Source organism: Mesoplodon bidens (assembly GCF_964165515.1).
Source record: "Mesoplodon bidens genome assembly, chromosome: 15".
Classification (NCBI taxonomy): Eukaryota; Metazoa; Chordata; class Mammalia; order Artiodactyla; family Ziphiidae; genus Mesoplodon; species Mesoplodon bidens.
Genome location: NC_138171.1, coordinates 45,809,214 through 45,833,834, shown reverse-complemented (window position 1 = coordinate 45,833,834; position 24,621 = coordinate 45,809,214). Strand labels below are relative to the sequence as shown.

General features: G+C 48.1%; 1 protein-coding gene across 3 annotated transcripts in view; it reads left to right on the top strand.

Moving 5' to 3' along the window:
* Positions 1-24,621, top strand: part of KATNIP (katanin interacting protein) — a 195,069-nt gene that overhangs the window by 89,659 nt on the left and 80,789 nt on the right. For 2 of the 3 annotated variants that reach the window (XM_081256319.1, XM_081256321.1), the window contains exons 7-10: positions 3,149-3,416; positions 7,997-8,128; positions 23,206-23,378; positions 24,382-24,441. In XM_081256319.1, the coding sequence (XP_081112445.1) occupies positions 3,149-3,416; positions 7,997-8,128; positions 23,206-23,378; positions 24,382-24,441 (633 nt within the window). The remainder of the gene's footprint in view (positions 1-3,148; positions 3,417-7,996; positions 8,129-23,205; positions 23,379-24,381; positions 24,442-24,621) is intronic. The other variant, XM_081256320.1, reaches the window with a different exon arrangement.

Sequence of the window (24,621 nt, the reverse complement as noted above, 5' to 3'; positions counted from 1 at the left end):
GGAGGGAGAGAGCTATAAAAGATTGATAGCTATATTAGTTTCCTGGGGAATTCCCTGGTGGTCCAATGGTTAAGACTCAGTGCTTCCACTGCCAGGGGTCTGGGTTCAATCCCTGGTCAGGGAACTAAGATCCCACAAGCTGTGAGGCATGTCTAAAAAAACCCCAAAAAAGTTTCTTATTGCTGCCATGACAACTTACCACAAACTTAGTGGTTTATCTTACAGTTCTGGAGCTCAGAAATCCAAATTCAGTTTCATTGGTCTAAAATCAAGATGTCAGCAGACCTATGTTCCTTCTAGAGGCTCTAGAGGAGGATCCGTTTCCTTGCCTTTTCCAACTTCTAGAGGCCACCTACATTCCTTGGCTTGTGCCCTTTCCTCCTTCAAGACCAGCAGGGTAGCATCTTCTCTCCTCCCTAACCTCTGCTTCCACCCTTATATCTTATCTTTCTGAGGCTGATCTTCCTGCCTCCTTGGAAGGACCCTTGTGATTACATAGGCCCCTCTAGATATCCAAGATAATATCCCCCATCCCAAGATCGTTAATCGTATCTGCAAGGTCCCTTTGCCATGTAATATTCACCATCCAAGGTGATTAGAACATGGACATCTTTGGGGTCCACAACAGTCTGCTCTCGGGCCCCCAAAGATTCATGTCCACCTCACATGCAAAATACTTCCATCCCATCCCAAGTTTCCCAAAAGTCTCAACCCATTACAGTAGCAACGTAAGTGCAAAATATCATTTAAGTCTCATCTGCTCAAAACTCCCAAAGCTCATTATCTATATCTAAATTAGCTAGGGGTGAGTCTATGGGTATTACTCATCTTAAGGCAAAATTTCTCTCCCTCTGGGAACTTTTAAAACTAGAAAGCAAGTTATCTGCTCCCAAGTACAGTGGTGGGTCAGGCACAGGATAACAGTTATAGACATTCCCATTACAATAGACAGAAAATTAAAGGGAAAAAGGAGCCACCAAACCCAAGCAATTTTGAAATCCAACTGGGCAAACTCCATTAGGTTTCAAGGCACAGGAATAATTCACTGTGGCTCAGGATTCCACCCTCTGGGCCCATGGCTTCACCCTGGGAGTCATTCTTCCTCTTTCATGAAGGGTAGCATGTGTTTGCACCTACGTAATTTCATTAACCTGTTTCCTGCCTGTAGAATTCTGGGAACCTGTCAGCTTTCTTTAATTTTGTCCTTTCCCTCTCCCACTGAGTCCAAGCTGGCAGTGTTTCTGCTGGTATAACAGTCTCAAAAACCATGTGCGTCTCCTCTGTATGTCTCTAGGATTCACTCCATTAGACAAGAGGCTCCTCCACAAATCTTTCCTGGATAATCCCATCTCTTTTCCTGGCTTCTGCTGAGATGTCTAAGGGGATTCATGAGTCACATGTCTAATCTCTTCAAAGAGCCCTCAGTGTGATTGAATACTCTAAACCAGTGGTCCCCAACCTTTTTGGCACCAGGGACCGGTTTCATGGAAGACAGTTTTTCCACAGACGGGGTGGGGTGATGGTTCAGGCAGTAATGTGAGCGATGGGGAGTGGCAGATGAAGCTTCGCTGGCCGGCCCACTGCTCACCTCACCTAACAGGCCGTGGACTGGTACTGGTCCATGGACCGGGGTTTGGGGACTGCTGCTCTAAACTGTAGATCCTTCTAAGGTTTTGGCAAAAGGTTGTTGAGCCACACCCTTCGTTTTTTTCTCCAGAGCACGCTTTCCTGGCTTTTTCATGCTTTTTTTTTTTTTTTTTTTTTTAGCATCTTTTGCAGTAGGCTGAAAGCTTCCCAAATCATCACCTCCCAGTTCTTTTTACTTAACAGTTCTCTCAGTCTGTCCCTTTCCTCTAGCATTTTACTCTAAGCAGCAAGAAGGAACCAGACTGTATCTTTAACACTTTGCTTGGAACTCTCTTGAGCTAAATATCCAAGTTCATCCTTTACAAGTTCCTCTTACAGTATAACTATAGGACACAGTTTGGCTAAGATTCTGCTGCCACATAACAGGATTTTCTGTCCTCTAGTTCCCAATAACATGTTCCTTATTTCCTGAGCCCTCACCAGCAGCACCTTTGATGTCCGTATTTCTATCATTGGGCTTTTTAGGATGATTTCTCTAAGATGATCAAAGTTTTCTATGTGGTGCTTCTCACTTGTACATGAGCCCTCACTAATTCAGTGGGTCCAGGAATAAGGACTTGGACATCTTTGGGGAATCATTATTCAGCCTACCACGCAACTATTAAGTTTATGGTCAATTGTAAACTTGATTGCTTCTCACGCTCTCACAACTATGTTAGTTACTACAAGGGCTACAGGGATAGCCTAGCTAGGCTAACCAGATATACTGGGTTCCCCAGACAGTCCAGTGTACACTTTCGTCCCAGTGTAAATGTAGTAGTGCCTTTATTCCCCTTCCAAAGTATCCTGGGGACTTCCCTGGTGGTGCAGTGGTTAAGAATCCTCCTGCCAATGCAGGGGACACGGGTTCGAGCCCTGGTCTGGGAAGATCCCACATGCTGTGGAGCAGCTAAGCCCATGTGCCACAACTACTGAGCCTGTGCTCTAGAGCCCGTGAGCCACAACTGCTGAGCCCATGAGCCACAACTACTGGAGCCCGCGTGCTTAGAGCCCATGCTCCGCAACAAGAGAAGCCATTGCAATGAGAAGCCCGCACATCACAACAAAGAGTAGCCCCTGCTCTCCGCTTTCCATGACTAGAGAAAAGCCTGCGCTCAGAAACGAAGACCCAATGCAGCCATAAATAAATAAATTCAAACTATCCTGGCTTCAGTGATAAATTTTTTGATCACTGTAAGTATAGCTTAATGCTTGGTCTTAAGATTGTAAATCTACAGTCTCTTAGAGACAGAAGACATATGAAAAAATTTGCAAACAGCTACAGAAAACCACAATTAATACTATAAAACTACACTCTGCTCCATCCAGAGGAGAGTTTCTTATTTGCCCCTGCCCCTTTGTTTTCTCATCCTCAAAGTGAGGATAACACATGGGTTGAGATGGTTTTGGTAAATGTTAGTTTCACGGGAATAGTTCTTTGATTCTAATGATCTATTTTCAAAAGAGTTTTTCCTCAAAGGAACATATTTCATTTTTCACTTCTCTTCTTGACTTTTGGCAGGAGCTGAGAAAAAGCCTGGAACTTATTGTCAACCTACAAAGGAAAGAAGAAGATGGTTCCAGTGATGAGTATGACTCTATCGAAGAAGATGTACTCTCTGAGCCGGAGCCTGAGGACCAGGTGCTGGTGGGCCATCCTAGAGATGACTCCCCTCTTCCCAGTGGGGACTCCGTGCAGAAGCATGTTTCCGAGGACCAGGAGACAGACGGACGCCCTCCCCAGGGCCCAGACACCCTCGTAGTGCTGGAATTTAACCCAGCTTCCAAAAGTAAGCTCTGTCTTATGTGGCATTTCTTTGCCTTTGATGTCTCTGGATCTAATAATAGGACTTAAATTTCCAGTGGTACTTTGAATTCAGCTTTGGGTAGACCATCTCATAGGCCGGGGTATATATCAGGTCTCTGCTGATTGCAAGGGGTGAAGGCTCCCAAAAGCTTACAGATGACCCTGAAATTCCAGATGGTAAATGTTTGGCAGATAGTTGTGGGGGGCTGTCCTGTGCATTGTAGGAAGTTTACCAGCATCTATGTGGCAACTGGCTAGTGAAACTGACTTGAGCAAAAGGGACTATTTTTTTTTTTTTTTTTTTTTTTACGGTACGCGGGCCTCTCACTGCTGTGGCCTCTCCCGTTGCGGAGCACAGGCTCCAGACGCGCAGGCTCAGCAGCCATGGCTCACAGGCCCAGCCACTGCAGCATGTGGGATCTTCCCGGACCAGGGCACGGACCTGCGTCCCCTGCATCGGCAGGCGGACTCTCAACCACTGTGCCACCAGGGAAGCCCGGGACTATTTATTGACTTGGATAACTAAGGAGTCCAAGGCTGCAATAGGACTCACTTCCGTTCCCCTCCCCTCCCCTTCCCTTCTTCCTTTTCTCCCTCTTCTCTCTTCCTTCTTTTTTCTTGGCACCATTCTCAAGTGGGCTTTCCACATATAGACGCAGAATTGAGACACTGGCTTTGCAACTCCATCAGAAAGTGGATTTCTCTTCCTAAAAGCTCCAGCAAAAGTCCCAGACTTGGCTCTTGAACCCACGTGGGGTCACATCTCTGAACTAGTCACTGTGGCTCTGATTGGCCAGGTCCAGCCAACAGGACTGGGGGTGTGGTTATCGCCACCCAAACCACATGGACGGAGATAGTAGTTTCCAAAGGAAAATTAAGGCGAATCTGAAGGAGAAGGAAAGCAGCTGGGCTCTCCCAACAGCAACTGTCCACTGGAGCAGGTTTTTCAGAAATCACCCTAGAAGGTAGAGTCAACAGAACAATTGGTGGGTGGCAGGGAGGGTTACGGTTAGGGCATTCTCCCCAAAGCTGGAGGTGCCGTATTTCCTGAACCAAATACCAAGACCAACCAATGGGGAAGCATGAGTGAACCTAAGGAAGGAGAAATGAGGGAATGTTTGAAATCAGGCAGTGAGTATATTCGTCTGCCCAGGCTGCCGTAACAAAGTACACAGACCAGGGGTGGCATCAACAGCCACCGAAATGTCATTTTTTTCACAGTTCTGGAGGCTAGAAATCCAAGATCAGGACTTCGGCAAGCTTGGTGTCTTCTGAGGCCTCTGTCCTTGGGTTGCAGATGGCTACCTTCTCCCTGTGTCCTCACATGGTCTTCCCTCTGTGTGTCCCTGTGTCCTAATCTCCTCCTCTTATAAGGACACCAGTCATGTTGGCTTAGCGCCCACTCTAAAGGCCTCATTTTACCTTAACTACCTCTCTGGTGACCCTACCTCCAAATACAGCCATATTCTGAGGTATTGGGGGTTAGGACTTGAACCTATGAGTCTTGGGGGGACATAATAACAGGCAACTCTGGAAAATCTACACCCCACGGTTGATGTCTCCAGCGAAGAGAACATTTGTCCCTCCGACATGCTCTCACCTCCTTGCTGGGCTGTTCCCTCCACCTAGATCACCACATTTCCTTTCCTCTCCACTCTGGCCCATGAGACCTGGCTCCCTGCTTTTTCCTCGAGACTCAGCTCAGAGGCTGCTTCCTCCAGGAAGCCTTCTTGGCACTCCCAGCCTGGCCAGCTAGGTCGGTGCCTGCTCTGCTCCTGTAGCATCATCATGGCACTCGTCTCAATGCCCGCAGTTGCCTTTCTCTCCCTCCGGCCTGTGAGCTCTGCCAGGGCACAGGCCAGCTCTTCCCCTCTGTTGCATCCCCAGCTTGCAGCCTTCACCTGGCACATTCAAGCCATTCGGGAAATCTTTAAAATAAATGAAGGACTATGCCCACCTGCTAAAGCATCTGGTGGTCACGGCAATGAACATGCCCTTTTGAGTGAGACCCACTGGGGCTGCATCATTGCTGTGGGTTGTGTTTCCTCCAAGGGGAAGGGAAGTGCTGTGAGGGGGTTGACTGGGCCTCTGCCCTGGAAACTGGGGTGTGGCGGGGATGGAGGTGGGAATGGGTATGACAGTCACTTCCGGGTGTGGAGGACCGGGCCATAGAAGGGGAGCAGTTGGACCCCAGGCAGTTTAATAGTGATACTGGGCATAAAGCTAAAGGAGACGGCTTCCCTGGTGGCGCAGTGGTTGAGAGTCCGCCTGCCGATGCAGGGGACACGAGTTCGTGCCCCGGTCCAGGAAGATCCCACAATGCCGCGGAGCGGCTGGGCCCGTGAGCCATGGCCGCTGAGCCTGCGCGTCCAGAGCCTGTGCTCCGCAACGGGAGAGGCCACAGCAGTGAGAGGCCCGCGTACCGCAAAAAAAAAAAAAAAAAAAAAATGGCTAAAGGAGAGAACTTCACTTTCTTGCCATTTTACATTTTTTAACAATTAGATTGCTCGGCAGGCCCCGAGTTGACCCTGGTGACGTCTGATGCAGGCGGCGGGTGCCCAGTCTGCAGTACACGAGGGCGTCACGAACACCCCCTACCGCCGCTCTCAGCCGCCCCTTTCATCTGCAGCCCCTGGCTGGCTTCTCAGCCCCAGCAGGAGACAGGCTCCCAACAAGGGGAGCAAGAAGGAGGCTGAGGGGCCTGTTACAAGGTCTCCCCAGACCCCAGCATGGGATTGGAGTTCTGAGATAATCCTGAGTGTTTACTCAAGAACAGTCAGCAGACACCTGAAAAGATGTGCTTGGTTATGGGCTGTTCATTCATGCACTCCTTGAGAAAGTGTAGAGAAACACGTGTCCTTTGCAAAGTCAAGGGGGGATAGCAGAGAGGTTAGTGCAAGTCGGACAGACCCCACACTCATCCCCAACATCTACCCTGAGCTCCCAAGAATCCCATAGTGCCCTTGATTCTGGGGCTTCCCTCCTTTGGGCCACCACAGGCCCCAGGATTTCCTTTGAATTTGAGCAGACACTTCCCAGGTTTTCTGCCTTCCCAGGCTGGAGGTTCCCAAGTCCAGGGACCTAACTCTTCTCCCTGCTTTTTCTCTTTATTCCATTTAGCCACCTGCCTCGCTGCCCCCTGGGCTGCTTTCCTGCCTGGAGCCACTTTACCCAGACTTGTGCCCTTTGCAAACCTTCTTCACAATTTTTTTTTTTTTTTTTTTTTGCCAAATTCACAGACCACTCATACTATTTTTTAGCTGTTATTTAAACCAGTCACCTTTCTTCTTTCCTTCTTTCCTTCTCTCTCCACCCCCTCACCCCTTCCTTCCTCACTCCTTCTTTCTTTTCTTTCATAATTCTAGGATTGTTCCACATAATAATATATATGAAATCAAGGTTTGATACACTGGTTGCTTATTTTTTTCCCATACACGTTAAGATAGATAATTGCTTTCTTTTTTTTAATTTTATTTATTTTTGGCAGTGTTGGGTGTTAATTGCTGCGCGCGGGCTTTCTCTAGTTGAGGCGAGCGGGAGCTACTCTTTGTTGTGATGCGCGGGCTTCTCGTTGTGGTGGCTTCTCTTGTTGCAGATCATGGGCTCTAGGCACACAGCCTTCAGTAGTTGTGCCACATGGGCTCAGTAGTTGTGGCTCGCGGGCTCTAGAGCGCAGGCTCAGTAGTGTGGCGCACGGGCTTAGTTGCTCCGCGGCATGTGGGATCTTCCCGGACCAGGGATCAAACCCATGTACCCTGCTTTGGCAGGTGGATTCTTATCCACTGAGCCACCAGGGAAGTGCCAGTCATCACCTATTTCACCAGTGATCCAGGCACCCCACTTTGGGAAACACTGACTATAAATCATGGCCCGTGGGCCCTTCACTGTCCGGCTCCTCTCGCCAGCCCAGACCCTAGCCACCCACCTGCCACACGCATGTCAGCTCTCAAGCCTTCACACACACTGTTCCCTGTGTCTGAATGCCCCCCAGTTCTGTGCCCTGGAGACACCCCGGTCATCTGTAAGGGTTCTCTTCATGTCGGCTACACACCTGCCAGCCCTGTCCTCCAGGCTGCATGCTCCTCTGTGACCCTGGTACTGGATCTTCTGTGCCAGCCCTGCTCTCTTATCCATTCAACCGTCCTTTTCCTTGGCGAGAATGTGCCTTGAGGGCAGCAAACATGTCCTACTATACTTTTCCTGCTCCTGCATATCCTTGGTTACATCATTATTTTATGTATCTTGCTGCCAATTAAACCCAGCACCCCCTTGTTTATAAGACTTGTCCCTATTCAGAAATGTTAAAACTTGAAAACCTGTGTGTGTCCTAGAAGAATTCACTTATTTACCAAAATGTGGTACTTGGCACATAACGGCTCTCAGCAAACTTGTTTTGTTGTCTGCAACAAATCCAAAATGAGCATGGTGCCTGGCACAGAGCAGGGATTCCATCAACATTTGTTGAATGAATAAGTGAATGCACAAATAAACAGGTGCTGGAGCAGAATTTCCCAACTCTGCCTGCACTCAGTGTTTGACATATAAACGATTGTGTTTTTACAGGTAATAAAAAGGAAAGGAATTTGTCTGCTAAGCGGAAGGACAACGCTGAGGTCTTCATTCCCAGCAAACCTGAGCCAAACCTGAGTCCCCAGCCCCTGACCGTGTTCCCAGATCAGGAGAGGGCATGCTCAAGTAAGAGTTCTGTGCCCACCCCCGAGCAGTTGGGGCTGGGCTTTGGGTCAGTTGGGGTGCCGTGATGGAGGAGTCCTTGCTTCATCACCCTCCTCCCCGAGGCCTGAGCTGACCTTTAGCAAATGTATTATTGGGTCAACGTCTCCAGAGAAACAGAACCAATAGGATGTGTGTGTATATACATATGCATATATATATATACATACATATATATATATAGAGAGAGAGAGGTGGAGAAATTTATTTTTTTTATTGAAGTATAGTTGATTTACAATGTTGTGTTAATTTCTGCTGCACAGCAAAATGACTCAGTTATACACATATATACATTCTTTTATATATTCTTTTCCATTATGGTTTACCCCAGGATATTGAATATAGTTCCCTGTGCTATACAGTAGGACCTTGTTGTCCATCCATTCTGTATGTAATGGTTTTCATCTGCTAACCCCATACCTCCAGTCCTTCCTTCCCCCAGAGAGAAATTTGTTGTAAGGAATTGGCTCATGCAATTATGGAGGCTGCCAAGTCCGATCTATACGATGGGTCAGCAGGCTGGAGACCGAGGAAAAGTCAGTGAGTGTTCCAGTTCGAAGGCCAGCAGGCAGGAAGGGCCAGTGTTGCAGATGAAATCCGGAGGCTGGAGGATTCTCTCTTGTTCATGGGAGGATCAGCGTTTTTTGTTTTATTCAGGCCTTCCACTGATTGGATGAGGCCCACCCACACTATGGAGGGCAGTCTGTTTTCTTCTGTCAACTAAAATGTTAATCTCACCCCCAAACATCCTCTCAGAAACATCCAGAATAATGTTTGACCAAATAGCTGGGCTCCCCATGGCCTAGTCGAGTGGACACCTAAAATTATCTGTCACAGTTATTTTCTGGGTCTACAACCAAGGTGTGGTTATAATTGAAAATTTGTTTTATTTTTGTTTTTACTTTTAAATGAATTTGCTTACTTTATATGGGTAACAATACATGCAGATGATACTACATTTCTAAAGGTGCAAAGAAGTTTATGGTGAAAGGTCCATGTGCCGCCCTTCTAATGAAATGAGGGGGTCCATTGATTGAGTACTTACCATGAGCCAGCCACCATTGTAAGCTTTTATTTATTACAATTTACTATGTGTTTACTTATCATTTACTTATATACATTATATAGTTTACTTATATATATATTCTATATGAAATTTACTCATCTATATGCAGTAAGTCCCCTATGTACGAACCTTCAAGTTGCAAACTTTCAAAGATGTGAACATGCGTTCCATCAACATCAGACTTCAGTGACATTGCAGCTTGCCCTCCATCTCCTATTGCTGACGATCCTTCAGCTCTACCATCTCCCACCTCCTCTCCCTCATCCAGTCAATAACTCTTCTTGCCTGTTCACTCGATGCCAGCCCCTGGATGCCAGCTGTTGTACTGTACTACTGTACTTTTCAAGGTACTGTACTGTAAGATTTAAAATGTTTGGTTGTTGTTTTTGTTTGTTTGTTTTTTTGGCCACACCATGCACGGCATGTGGGATCTTAATTCCCCAACCAGGCATCGAACCCACAACCCCTGCACTGGGAGCACAGAGTCTTAACCACTGGGCTGCCAGGGAAGTCCCCTAAAAATGTTTTCTTTATTTTTTGTGTTTGTTTTTTATGTATTATTTGTGTGAAAAGTATTATAAACCTATTACGGTCCAGCACTATATAGCTGACTGTGTTAGTTGGGTATCTAGGCTAACTCTGTTGGACTTAGGAATAAATTGGACTTACGAACCCACTCTCAGAGCAGAACTCATTCGTGTGTAGGGGACTTACTGTATAAGTAAATTATATATGTAATTTATATGTGTAGGCAAATTATAATCCTTATCACCAGGCTTTGAGGTGGGTTCTCCGATTGTGCCCATTTCTCAGATGAGGAACTGAGGCACAGAGCAGGTGACTCACACAGCTGGAAAGCAGCAGATGTAGGCCTCAAACCCTGGTGGAGTGACTCCACTGCTGTGTCCTTAACCAGCAGACTGCACACACTGGTGGCTGCAGATGAAACATCTCAGTCTGATGCTGTGGATCCAAACTAGTGGCTGGAGTGACTCTGTGAGGGCAACTTGCTTCTGATTTCTGTGATCCAAAGAACCTCAGAGAGTAAAGGCATCCTGGTGTCCTAAGAATTTGGAACTGTGGGGTGCCTAGGGCAAAATCCAGCCCCAGGCAGCCAGCCTTGTTAGACAAGTGACCTCTGTGGCCATGACGTTCCATCCACGTTTACTGAGGAGCTGGAGGGACTGTTTCCTGGTGGCAGGAAGCAACCCCTACTCCAAACAGTCACAGTTCCCAGATCTGGACCAGTGCACTCCATGCATGAGGCCTGAGGCTTGAAGCTCTTTTCCCAGCAGCTCAGGGCAGCTGGAAGGAGGCGGAGGAAGTGATAAGAATCCTTTCACTTACTGAGCATTTGCTCCCTGCTATGTAAATGTTGTCTTGGTTTGGATTCCCCAGAACCAGACTCTGAGATAAGGTTTTCAGAACAAGTAATCTAGTTGGGAGGTGGTCCCTGGAAGGGGACAGGAAAGGGGAGGAGCCCAAACTGGCTTCATCACCAAGCAAGTTCACTGGGCAAGTGGAGCTCCACCTTGCTGGGGAGTTCAGGGGGCGGGGCTGAGCAGAAGCCTGCTCCCACCCTGGGGTGGATGAGGGACCCTCCCTTCGGTCCTGGGTTGTGGGCTGCGCCTGGTGGTGTTGACCCTCCAGTGCTCTGGCTCAGGAGGCTCTGGGTGCCGGTGGAGCCCTGAGGCAGAGCTGCAGGTGGAGGTCTGGCTAAGGTGGCACCCAAGCATTCCCTGAGTAACCCTTATCAAGCCCCAAACTGATGGGGGGAAAAGACCGGACTAATACAAGGCAAAGCATTTTAGAGAGCAAGTGATAAAAATAGTGGATTGAAGGAAAAGCATCTACATCAACCCATGTAAATGAACTTTCAAAGGTGGGGTAACCTTTGGGCACAGCCAGACCCCAGTAATTAAAGTATGTCAGCAGTCTGCCTCTCCCCACCTCTTGGTCAGCTTCTCCTTTATGCCCTACATTCTCAGAAAGGCTCTTAGGGTGGTGAGACAGCCCACCAGCAGCTCTGGGCTGACAGCCCACCAGCCCAGAAACCCTGGCAGAAAATAGGCCTGGCAGACTCTGCAGCCTGACCACCTGTTACAAATCCTTCCCGTCCACCTACCAGCTCTGTGACCTTGGGCAGGTTACTTAACCTCTCTGGGTCTCACTCTCCCATCTGCCAAACAGGGATAAGAGTAAGACTCTCCTCTGAGGGTCAGAATAAGGATTAAAGGACTGGATGGATAGACTGCTTAGAGGAGCACCTGGCTCAGAGCAAGTGCTTGCTCAGGGTCAGCTGGTGGAGAGTGTGGAGGGCAAGCCCTGAGCCATTGTTTCTTCTACACCTGGACTGGCTCCACTGACCACTGCTCGAGTTGACAGGACTCCAGTCTGTACTGCTGGTGTTCACTCTATGTGAAAAAATTAAAAAATGGCTTTTTAGAAAATCCCTCCAAGACAAGTTGTTAAAAGAAATGAAACCAAGGGTAGAGTGCCACTGTGCAGGAAACTGCCAGAGCCCCTGGTAGAGTGGGAGCAGCACACTGGCAGTCAATCACCCTTCCCAGCCGTCCTACTGGGCTCACTGGGATCTCCCTCCTTCATGTGCAGGCCATGATCACTAAATTTTTTTTTTTTTTTTTTTTTGCGGTACACGGGCCTCTCACTGCTGTGGCCTCTCCCATTGCGGAGCACAGGCTCCAGACGCGCAGGCTCAGTGGCCATGGCTCCTGGGCCCAGCTGCTCTGCAGCATGTGGGATCCTCCCAGACCGGGGCACGAACCCGTGTCCCCCACATCGGCAGGCGGACTTTCAACCACTGCACCACCAGAGAAGCCCGATCACTAAATATTTACGTTTCTGGGTAATAAAATGAAGAACCAGCACTTACAAAGGACTGAACCAGCTCCCAGGCTGTGTTTTGTACCACACGTGTTAATCTTGCATTTAATCACCCAAACAACCCCGTGCAGTAGGTACTGCTATTATCAACACTATTATACAGAGGAAACCAAGGCACAGAGAGGTTGAGGAATCTGTCCAAGGTCACACAGCCAGTAAGTGTAAAGCCAGTGTTTAAAACCTGGCTGCAGAGTATCTGTTCTCAATCACTCCACTGCATGGCCCCTTGTGTGTCAACTAAACTGCTATTTGCTTGCGACATACCCACATCAATCTAGTTCTAAGCAATGACGTGTCTAAAATCCACAGGTTGGAGTCACTTGTTCTGTTTTTTCTAATGTTCATTAATATAAATATATAACTGTTAACATTTTTAAAGTTAAACCATGTATCAGCTAAAATCATTTCAAATACTGTATTCATTTCCCAGGGCTGCTGTAACAAAGTACCACAATCTGATCGGCTTAAGCAATAGAAAGTTATTGTGTCACATTTCTGGAGGCTGGGAAGTCCAAGATCAAGGTGTCAGCAGGGCCGTGTTCCTTCTGAAGGCACTAGGGGTGAATCTGTACCAGGCTTCTCTCCTAGCTTCTGGTATTTCCTTGCCTTTTGGCAACATAACTCCAACCTTTACCTGGTGCTTTCCTGTATACACATCTGTCTCTGGGTCCAAGTTTCCCCTTTTTATAAGGGTACCAGTCATATTGGATTGAGGCCCACCCTAATGACCTCATCTTAACTCGATCATCAGCAAAGACCCTATTTCCAAATAAGGTCACATTCACAGGTACTAGGAGGTTAAGACTTCAACAAGTCACACCTTCATGTACAGCATTTTGAGAAGTCGAGTTTCATTAATTATTTATAATCTGCCTTTCTCCAAGAAGTTCTGACATGTTCTAACAAATTTTGTAGTGCAAGAAGACTTTAACAAATATGTAAGGAAATGAAGGTAAAGGGAAAACAAGAGTAGGAACAATAAGTTGACACCAAGGGGTGAACAGATGAATGCCTCAGGGGGTCACACTCATGACTTTGAGTTTCCTGACCACCATGGCAAGGAAGCAATGCATTCACATAAACAACACATGTCACTGGGTCCATCTGGTAAAAATCAGATTACCAGCTGTCCCTGGCACTTGGTTCTTAGTTTGTCCCATTGATTCCCTTAAAGAGGGCACTGTTTGAGGTGGTGGAATCCTCATTTTGAACAGGTTTGGAGGTCAGCCTTTATCTGTTAAATATACATGGCTCCTACATAAGCCAAATTTGAAAAAAAGGAAAGTTGAAAACCATGGCATTGTCACCACTCTCATACTGAAATGGGATGACATTGGAGCCGCATGTCCCACGGGGATGAGGTTCTAAAGGTCAAAAAAAAGTGCAGGTGGTTAAAGCTACCCTTGAAAATCCCTCAGACTGATGATCAAGTGCAGCATATGTGGCTCCATCTAGAAAACCCCATACAGCCATATCACCTCTCCTTAAGCCCAAGAGACTCATTGCTCCTCCAGGGTGGGGACAATACAGCTTCTTGGTCAAGCCCCAGATGAAGCAGTTGGCCTTGTTTAGGGTCTGGTTGTAGGGAAAATGTGACTTTAAGCACTGGCATTATGCTGAGGTCACTGAGATATTTCTTCCTCCAGAGGCACAGGACCCTGAGACTTGCTGAAAGGACAGAAGACTCAAACCAGCTCTCACTTGTCCAGGCAAAATCTGGACTGCTTAGATGCTTTACTTTCTGTTTGTGGGGGCGACGTCTTTCTGGGGGGCATACAAAATCAGCCTTTTTATATCTTCCTGGTGAACTGAACCTTTTATCACCATGTGTTGTCTCTTTTTCACTCTAATAATGCTTTTGTCTTAAAGTTGACCAGCTTTCTTTTGGTTAGTGTTTATGTAGCGTATCCTTTTTCATCCTTTCATTTCAAACAGTCTGCATCCTTACATTGGGGTTTGTCTCTTGTAAACCCCATGTAATTGGTTTTTATTTTTATCCTCTAACAATCTATGTGTTTTAATGGGCACATTTAGTCCATTTACGTTTAATGTAATTGCAGATATATTTGAGTTTAAATCTACCATTTTATTGTTTGCTTTTTATTTGTTCCGCCTGTTTTATGTTCCTTTTTCTCTCCTTTCTTGCCCTATTCTGAACTGATTACATTATCCCTCTTTTTTCTTCTCTATTAGCTTGTTAGTTATACCTTCTTTTACTATTCTTTAGTCATTACCAGAGGTTGCAACATGTATTCTTGACGTATTAGAGTCTACTTTAAATTAGCAAGTTGACTGCTTCTCATTCAGTGGAGACCTTACAATTCTGTAACTCCATTTACTCCCATCCAAAATTAAATGCTATTATTGTCATGCATTTTAATTCTCTCTAGATATTAAACCTCACCAGACATCATCATTATTATTATTATTATTATTATTATTATTATTATTAAAATAGTCAACAGTAATTTAGATTTGCCTGCATTGTTAACCTTTCTGTGCCCTTCACGCCTGGCTCTTTCTAGGTCATCCTGACTCTCAGACTGTAGCCCTGAGTCTATCACCAGCTATCTTCAGTTTCTCAGCCTTGCAACAGCTCTTAGAATCAGCAGCACCTTGAGGGGAAACACTTCCCAGGTGCTGGGGTCACCTCTCTAGGTTTCTGTTCTCCTGCCTGTAACCCTTCACAGCCCTGTTCACTCTCCATGCCTTCAAACAGATTTCTTTTTATAAACAGATTTTTATACTACTATTCAGTCCAGGTTTTCTAGTTGTGCTCCAGGGACAGGTTGGTCTGGATTAGATAGCCTGCCATTACCATATGTGTAACCTGTTGCCTGCCATCTTAAAAGAGTTATTTCTCTCCTTGCTCCTTTATCTTTGGCCAAGGTCATAAAATTGAATTTATGTCAATTAAATGTACATATGGTGCAACTCCACGAGAGCTTAATTCCTCTCTATCACTATAATTGTCCCTTGTTCTAATGAAAGGGCCTCATGCCCTGGGTTACTTTGGTCTCTATCAATAAGCCTTCCAGGAAACTTCTAGAGACCTGTTGTCTTGTTGAAGGTGAAAGAACATCAGTCTTTAATGCAGAAAGTTTACTGTCCAAGTTGTCAGAGTGCTCTAGGGAAGTTATATATCTGAACCACTTTTCCCAGACAAGCTGCCAACCACAGAAATAAAGTAACACCCCTCAGCATGAGTGAATTAGAAGACCCTAACAGCCCTGCAGTTAGCACAGTTAGCATTTCTGTCAAGAAAACCTGCATCAGGAAGACCGTTCTGCCAAAGTCCAGAGTCTCATAACATATGTCAGTATTCATTATTAATAGCAAGTGTCAGAAATCCAAACTGGCTGAAGCAACAAGGGAGAATGTATTGCTCAGAGACCTGAAAAGTCCAGGACTATAGATTTGCCCTCAGGTATGGTGGGATCCAGGTACTCAGATGATGCTATCACCAGGAACTGTTTCTTCATCACTTAGCTCTACTTTTTGAGTCCAGTGGGTCTCAAACTTGAACATGCATCAGAATTATTGGCCAAGCAAATTAAAACCAGATTTTTGGACCCTGCCCAATTTTTAATTCAGTGCATCTAGGGTGGAGCCTAAGTGCTTTAATTCCTAACAAGTTCCTAGGTGATACTGATGTTACTGCTCCAGGGACCACACTTTGAGAACCACATCTGTAGTCTCAGGCATGGTCCAGAGATGGTCCCTGGTGGCTCCAGGCTCACATTTACTGACTTAGCAACCCCAGGGGAAAGGGACTGCTCCTCTCCAAATAGTTCCAGCTCTACCCTGAACCAATCTCCAGTCTCTGTAGTCAGGGAGAGGCACCTGTTCTCCCAAGGGCCCAGGCAGGGCCAGGAGTGGGGGCAGATCCAGATCCATCCAAAGCATGTAGACTGAGAAGATGGAGAAGAGGTGGTTCCCTGAAGGGAAACATGGTTGCCGTGAAGGTCACTGCTGCTGGGAGGATGAAAGCAACTGCTGCTCATTTCTTACAAAAATTAACCACACAGGACACTTTGCTACAAATTCTTCAGGGGCCGGGTGCGGAGCAAAGGACTGTAATATGCAAGGAAAGAGTAAAGTCATTTATTTAGTCAGGGATGGGGACATGGGGGCTGACTGCCTTCCTTGAAAAATCATTAAAAGTCACGTGCATCCCTGGGCTCACGAAGAGACCGCAGCGGAAGAATGAGTGTTAAGGGTTACAGACAGCATCTGCCTGTGGAGAGGCCCCTAAATAAGCTTCAGAGATGAGAAGAGCACAGGCCTGGACAAGCCAGGTGTATCAGCTATCTCTCGCCGCCTAACAGTCCCCTCCACACTACAGTGGCTGTAAGCAACAATGCTTTTATTATTGCTGCGGTGGGGCTGGCCGGTTCCATAGTGGGTGCCTGGCTGGCTGGTCTCGCACGGCCACCCTCACAGCATCTGGCGGTCCTGCTGGCCCAAGGACCTCAGCTGGGACACCTCGTCTCTGCTCCACGTGGTCTCATTATCCTGGGCCTGGTGGTCTCCAGGCAGCCCAAGAGGACACACCCCAGCATGTACGTGCTTTCTTAAGTTAGGCTCCGTTTGGTCGTGACTGCTAAGGACCTGTTGGCCAAAGGAAGTCACCAGGCCATGCCCAGCTAGAGAAACAGATTCCACCCACCTTTTTTTTTTTTTTTTTTTTTTTTTTTTTTTTTTGCGGTATGCGGGCCTCTCACTGTTGTGGCCTCTCCCGTTGCGGAGCACAGGCTCCGGACGCGCAGGCTCAGCGGCCATGGCTCACGGGCCCAGCCGCTCCGCGGCATATGGGATCCTCCCGGACCGGGGCACGAACCCGTATCCCCTGCATCGGCAGGCGGACTCTCAACCACTGCGCCACCAGGGAGGCCCTCCACCCACCTTTTGATGGGACATGCTGCAGCGTCACAGGGCGATGTGGCACATTGCAGGTGGGAGGCATTTGTGGCCATTTGTCGCGGTCTCCTACGCTGTGGGAAGTGTGTAGCCTGCTGAGGCTGAGCCAACTTAAAATGCACAGAGGCTCTGGAATACTCCGATGTAAGCTATTGTCCCAGCGGGCAGCCCCCTTCCCCCTCCTGGTTGGAGTTTAGAGGGAGTATGTGCAGCTCAGGACAAAACAGGGCTAAGCCAGCTGTTTCCCTGGACATTTCACCGCACAAATTGTGCACAGTTTCCGGGCTGACAGGCACGTGGCCACCACTGATGCCCCGTCTGCAGCAGGCGCTGCTCCCCAGCTCACGATTGCCACGTCAGATCATAGGACTTTTCAAGAGACGCCAGGAATCCCAATTTTCAGGTGGATTTCCTATTCTTTTTTTTTTTTTTTAACTTAGCATATGTTTCCAATTTTTTAAAAAAAGTCACACAACGCAATCTGCAGGCTGGCTTCAGCCTTTGGGCTTCCGGCCTATGAGCTCTACCTTAGACCCTTGTGATTCTCAGATGTAATGTTTGCCTTTTCAGTGGATTCCCAGGTGATCTCAGAGGTCCCTTGCATGTGGGAAGGGGTCATTTTGCTGAGACTCTGACTTTGAGCTTTTCGAGTCATAGCTGGCGAGTGGGAAGAAGCCACCTGGCTGGTGAGCTGACCGGACAGCCCCCATGTCCTCATGTCTTCTTTGTGACATGTGCTGCATTCATGGTAAATCTCCTGAATTGATACGCTCTTTTGTTTCCCTGCAAGAGAGATGAAAGCCAAGTTCTAGTGAAGCAAAGAGAAAGTGAAGTTAACAGTAGAGGAGTGGTTTTCTACCAGAAAAGAGCAGCTTGGGATAAATTAAAACGTGCCATTTGGCTTTTGCTGGTGGCACCGATTTATTGTGTGAATAAATCCACCGTTCTCCAGATCAGTGATGAGAATAAATCCACCCTCACGTGGTGCTCAGGCCAGTGCAGAAACGGCTCACCCAAGCGAGCAAGGAGAAATTCCAATGGAATCAAAAGGCAGTGACCTCGTGTGCAATGAGGAAACGCACAGTCTACACAGCCGGGCAGTGGGGATGTGATTCAGGAGGACACGGGCACTGTGTACACGCGTTTCTGTGAAGCCATGGGTGGGGAGAGCTCTGGTGGTGGAGCTGTGGCATTGACCTTCACTCAGAGAAAGCCTGATTTAATTTTTAAAAGCATCTTCTTAGCCTAATATGACTCAAAGGGCACAGGCAGGACCCAACGATCGTGTTGTTGCAGGAGCATTCCCTCCCAGGTGAAAGGCGCTCAGGGCAGAAGGGTTTGTGCAGACAAAGCTGAACCCCGCTGGAAGAAAATGCCTTCCTGATTATCCTTTTCCAAGAACAGGTGATCGTAAGGTTGTAGTGGCCAAGAACAGATAGTTATGTTGGGCGCGATGCTCCACCATAGCTCCAGACCACTGAGGCACAAGCGGACGGGGCTCTTGCCCACATAGTGGCAATAAATAGGCAAGGGTCACCATGCAGGGGCTCTCCTTCGACTGACTCTATAAGTGCTCGAGGCAGGAAATGCAGAAGGAGCTTACGAATCTCAGGTTCTGCTTATCCTGGCGTTGCCCGAGCCTCGCACTGATGCTGGAGTTTGCACCCCCAGTGTCAGGGTGCTGTCGCGTTTGTTTAGCTGTACACAAGATCCTCGGCCCTTATTTGTAGGATCTTCTGTAGGATCTGAAGGGGCCTTGAATTTCTCAGCTCTGCTTTACTGCAGATGGAGGAGGAAATGACATGTTTTAATGATATTCGCAAATACTGAGATTGACAAGGTTCGGAATTGAAATCATTTTCCATCCATTCATTTGACAACGGTCATAATGCCGGGAGCCAGGGCATAGCAGCAAACAAGGTGGGCGTGGAGGAGGCCTCTGGGGCTTACGTGGCCTCAGGGTCCCATGAGACCTGTCCACCCCCCGCTGCCCCCAAGGCTTCCCCTCGTTCCCCGAGGCCAGCCCCCCTGCTATTCCTCCCTGTGCCAAGCTCCGCCCACCACAGGGCCTTGACACCTGCTGCTCCCTTGGCCTGGAACAGCCTCCCCATATGGGTATGCACAAGGCTCACCGCCTTCACGTCTCTGCTCAGATGTCACCTTCCCTGACCGAGTGTCTGAAATAGTGTCCTTCCCCCTCCTGTCATCTCTAGCTTTTATCCCACTTGATTTTTCTCCCCAGAACTCATCACCTGCTGCTGGCGTGTCCTGTGTGCCTGATCCGTGTCTGTCCCTGCCCCATGACTGTGAGGTCTGTGAGGACAGGGACATGCCTTTCCCACCCACGTCTGTACCCCGGCACCCAGAGCAGCATCTTATCCCACAGTGCAGTGACAGTTGAGAGCCTGTGTCATTAATGCCTGTGCCTTGCGGGGAACCCAGTTCTGCTTCAGCTCCCCTTGGGGTGAGGGTGTGTTGGTGCTTCAGGATTCCTCAGTTCCAGCTCCAGAGGGTCTCAAGGCCGCTTCTTTTCTTTCACTCTCTTTTCCTGTCCTCCCAGCTGCTTCAGGGACCTGGGTGAGGAAGATCCCAGTGGCCTCACCACACCCCTTGGACCCACAGTGTTTCCATAGCAACGAGAATCCCCACCTCCATCAGCTCCTTCCAGCTCTCACCTTCTCATCCCTGAGTTGCAGAGCGAGCTGAGTAGCTGATAAGAAAGGAAAACAGTTAAAGCAGCCTTGACTGGGGAGAACAGAATCCCCAGGTCACATTGCCAGCAGTGCCTTACTCTATGTCCCCAGGAGCAGTACTGGAGCCACAGCAAGAGTCCATCAAAGTCAGAGAATGACCCACTGCCATTATCACCCAGCCAGCCATCCAGCCAGCCATCCGAAGGCATGCAAGGCTTCCTTTGTGTGCCCTTGACTTTCCTGGAGGAGCAGCTTGGACTTGCCGTGGCCTGTATTAGACCAGCCCTTGGGTTCTGTTGGCTTTCACATTTCCTAAAAACTGAAATACTTTATGAACAAATAAATTCAGGGGGATTTCACATAAACTTCAGATTCTAACTTTTCTTGGAGAAAAACCTGGCAACGCTAGAAGCACCGCTCTGTCTGGCAGACATTGGCTGGAGCTGGGCAGTGGCTCAGCTGCCTCCCATCTCCCCCACCCCGACCCCGAGTTCAGTCTCACTCACTCAGAGTGCCTGCCCAGTCCCTGGGCATTCACATCCAAAGCCCCTCTCCTGGATGCCTGGAAGAAATTGCCCTCATTTTAGCTTAGCTTTTCCATCAACCCAGTACCTGGCTATACTCCCTCTCCTGCCAAAGCCATTCTTGGTGTTGCTACTTGAAGTCTCATTCAGATGCAGATTCTAACATAGCAGGAGGATAAAGGGCTCCAACTAAATCTCTAATAATCAGCGGTGCCTGTTTACTGAGGTCATGAGATGGAAGGTTGCTGGGGTTTTGTTTGTTTGTTTGTTTTCAAATTTTATTTATTTATTGGCTGCGTTGGATCTTTGTTGCTGCGCGCTGCGTTGGGTCTTCATTGCTGCTCACAGGCTTTCTCTAGTTGTGGCGAGCGGGGGCTGCTCTTCGTTGCGGTGCGCGGGCTTCTCATTGCGGTGGCTTCTCCTGTTGCAGAGCACGGGCTCTAGGCACGTGGGCTCAGTAGTTGTGGCACATGGGCTCGGTAGTTGTGGCTCACGGGCTCTAGAGCACAGGCTCAGTAGTGGTGGCATGCAGGCTCAGTAGTTGCGGCTCATGGGCACTAGAACGCAGGCTCAGTAGTTGTGACATGCAGGCTCAGTAGTTGTGGCTCATGGGCACTAGAACGCAGGCTCAGTAGTTGTGGCACACGGGCTTAGTTGCTCCGTGGCATGTGGGATCTTCCCAGACCAGGGCTCGAACCCGTGTCCCCTGCATTGGCAGGCAGACTCTCAACCACTGTGCTACCAGGTAAGCCCAGGTTGCTGGTTTTTAACAAGCCTTTGTACCAGGCTATCTATATCTATATCTATATCTATATCTATATCTATATCTATATCTATATCTCCCCAGAGAAGTCATAGCTATCAATTCCCAGTTAGTTAGTTATAGGCCAGTGTTAATGTCAGTCATTGATACTATTGTTAAATGATGCAACCAAGTTGCCTAGGTTGAATTCACATCTCCAGCCCAGACCACCCTCCCAAACTCCACACTCGAGTGTGTGTACAGGCCAACTCGACAGCTCCACCCTGATGCCAGAATCACATCTCCACCCTGATGCCAGAATCACATCTCTGGGCTCCAAGCTGCCCCTGCTCTTCGCTTCCAAACCTGCTCCTCTGACAGCCCTCTGCAGCTCAACTGAAAGCAACCCCATCATCTGTTTCCTCAGGCCAGAACCCTGGCATCATTCTTGACTCTCTTTCTGCACCAGCCACATCTACTCTTGTCAGGAAATCCTGTTGGCTCTGTCTGCAACAGACACGCAGAAACTGACCACAGTCTGTGTCCCCGCTCCACTGCACAGCTGCAGGAGCCCTAACTGGCCTCTCTGCTTTCCCCCTCACCTCCCTTCATTCTGTTCTCCACTCAGCACCTAAGTCAAATCAGGTCCCCTGCTTTCAAGCCTTCAGTGGCTCCCCATTTCTCTCGGAGTAATGGCCTTACAGTGTCCTCCAAGGCCCTGCCTTGGCCCTCCCCACCCCTTCTCAGGCCTCTCACTTCACACTGGTTCCTGGACCACACTTCCCCAACGCTCCGTCAGGCCAACCCTGCCACCCTGCTCACCCCATCTCTGTTACCCTGCTCTGCTTTTCTTCTTTTTCCATATCATTTTCTGACATGGAACACCCTAGAGTATTTATTGTTTCTCTGCCTATTGCCTCTCTCTACAAGGGCAAGGGTCTTGATCTGTATGGTCGCTGCTGTGTCCCCAGTGCTAAGAACAGAGCCTGGCAGAGTGGCACTCAATAAATATTTGCCTAGGGGTTGAAATTTAGTAGGTTAAAGCCTCTTTAAACATCCCAATGGAAACATTTTGAGCAGTTCTATTTTTAAATGGAGATTTTTTTTTTTAACAGAGAAAGAATCCAACCATAAGTAATTGAGAGGATGTTATCATAACCCCCCATGTTCATTACCCAACCTTGGCAATGGTCAATTGATGGCCAATTTCATCTGCACCCACACCCACACCCCAGGTGATTATGAAGCAAATTCAGGTCACCATATTTATCTATAGATATTTTAGAATGCCTTCCTTTTTACAGATGCGTAGTATTCCATTGGGTAAACATACCATAATGTATTTTTTTCCAACCAGTCTTGTTGGGTACTTTTTCATATATTGCAAATATTTTTGCATATTATAAAATCAGTGTTCCACTCCTTAGAACTTCCAGAATCGACTACAGCTTTGCAATACTTTTTTTTCTTCAGTTGAGGAGTAATTTCTTTGTAACTCTTATTTCCCATGTAAATATGAAACAAAGCAAAAATATTCCCAAATACCCATCCTCCTTCACAATGTCAGGTATTAGTCCTTATAGGCACTTTGTTAGAGGGCTAACTTTTTAACTTTTTATTTCAATTTTAGATGTAAAGGCAAGTTGCAAGGATAGTACAAATGACACTCCCATTCCCCCAGGTTCACCAGTTGTTAACATTTTGCTGCAGTTGCTTTATATTTGCTCTGCGTGTGTGTATTTTTAAATCATTTGAGATTAAATTGTAGACAGCATCCCACTTTACCCTGAACACTGCAGTATGTATCTCCTAAGAACAAGGGCATTCATTTTACATCGCCACAGCGCACTTACGTATGAAATTCAGGATATTTAGCATTAATACAATACTATTATCCAAGTCACAGACTCTACTCGGATTTCTCCGCTTGCTACAACAATGTTCTTTACAGGGATGTTTGCCGACCCAGGATCCAGCCTCGGGATCGCCATTGCATTCAGCTGCCATGTCTGCCCCAACTGCTTTCATCTAGAGCAGCTCTCCAGGCTGTCTTTGTCTTTTTTGACCTTGACATTTTTGGAGAGTATGGGCCAGTTGTTTTTATAGAATGTTCCTCAATTTGAGTCTAATCGATTTGGAGCTGTCCTCCAAGAATGCAATCTAAAGGCTCGCCCCCTGTTTTCTACCCCCAGGACCTGGAAGCCGCCGAGAGAGACCCCTATCAGCAACCCGAAAACTCGTGCGCAAGGATGAGGACCGAGAGGAGGACGCCTCAGCCGTGCTCAGAGCCATCCAGGTGGAGAACGAAGCCCTGCAGAGGGCGATCCTCAGCAGAAAGGCTGAGCCCCCCGCCAGCCCACCACAGGTGCGTTCCCAGGCAGAGGGAAAGGATGGAGAAGGACTTGGGCTACTCAGGGACCAGGCAGTGTCTGAGCGGTGCTTGCAAAGAGCACGTGGTGAGGAGAGAGAGCAGTGGAGGCACCCCTGACCTTAGACCAATCAGCACATCCACTGTCTGATGCTCAGCTGCTTACTGACCTGTCGAAGTCTCCCCATTTCCTCCACCTCCTTCCCATCTTTTGTTTCCTAAGCCTAATTGGACGCTATTATGCCTCCAATTCTTGCTGATTTCCTTACAAACCCTGAATACCTTCAACTAGAGTTGAACATTGGTGGGTCAGAGACAGGATGGCGCAAACAACCAGCTCTGGCTTCTCTGGAAAGACCCCCTTCCCCAGAGCATGAGCCCTTCCAGCCTCCGCAGTCCTCACCACTCCTTAACGTCCTGCTCCTGGCCTGCTTCACCTTCTCAGGAAACCCCTCTGGCCCTACAAGTGTTTGAGTTGGTGCCCGCAGCCTTCGGCTTTGAGCAGCAAACAGGAGGATGGATCGTGGGGTGGAGCGGGGGTCTCTGGGGAGCTGGAGGCCTTGGACATCCCTCAATGTCTACTTCTTTCTCAGAAGCATGCTCCCTGACTCACCTGTTGAAATCCTTTACCTTAACTTGATGATCACAGTAGCCCTGAAACAGGCAGGGCTGGTTTCATCACACTGTTTTATAGATATGGCTGATGGCACCCAGGGAATCAGGGTGGCTTTCTCATGGCATGTCTGTGGAAGTGGCTGAGGTCTGCCTGCCTGAAAGCCTAGGGCCCCGTCCACCCCACTAGTTGCTCCCCAGGCCCTGTTGGCGGGCTGCTCTTTGGGGTGATCATCAAGCAGCATCTGTTGTCTCTTTTCCTGGTGCTCGGCCCTTTGCCCCTGACATTTGTGTCTGTGACCTCAAGACAGTCTGTACCTCTATCAGTGAAGAATATAAAGTGGGTGGCTTTATTCTGACCTCAGATCATGTGATTCCATCCTTCCAGGGCACAGAGAGACCACCAGCAGAGTCATGGACCGGTCTGCTGAAGGAGGAGACCCCTGAGGTCATTGAAGGCCAGAGAGGGACAGCAGAGCCCCATTCCCACAGCAGCCAACAGTCTCCAGAGGGCCTTCCCCACACGGTCCCAGCAGGACCTCACTGTGCTCCCTGAGCACGCCAGCATTCTGCCCATCTCCCACATGGGGAGACCCGTGCTGAAGCACGTTGCCCAAGGTTACGAGTG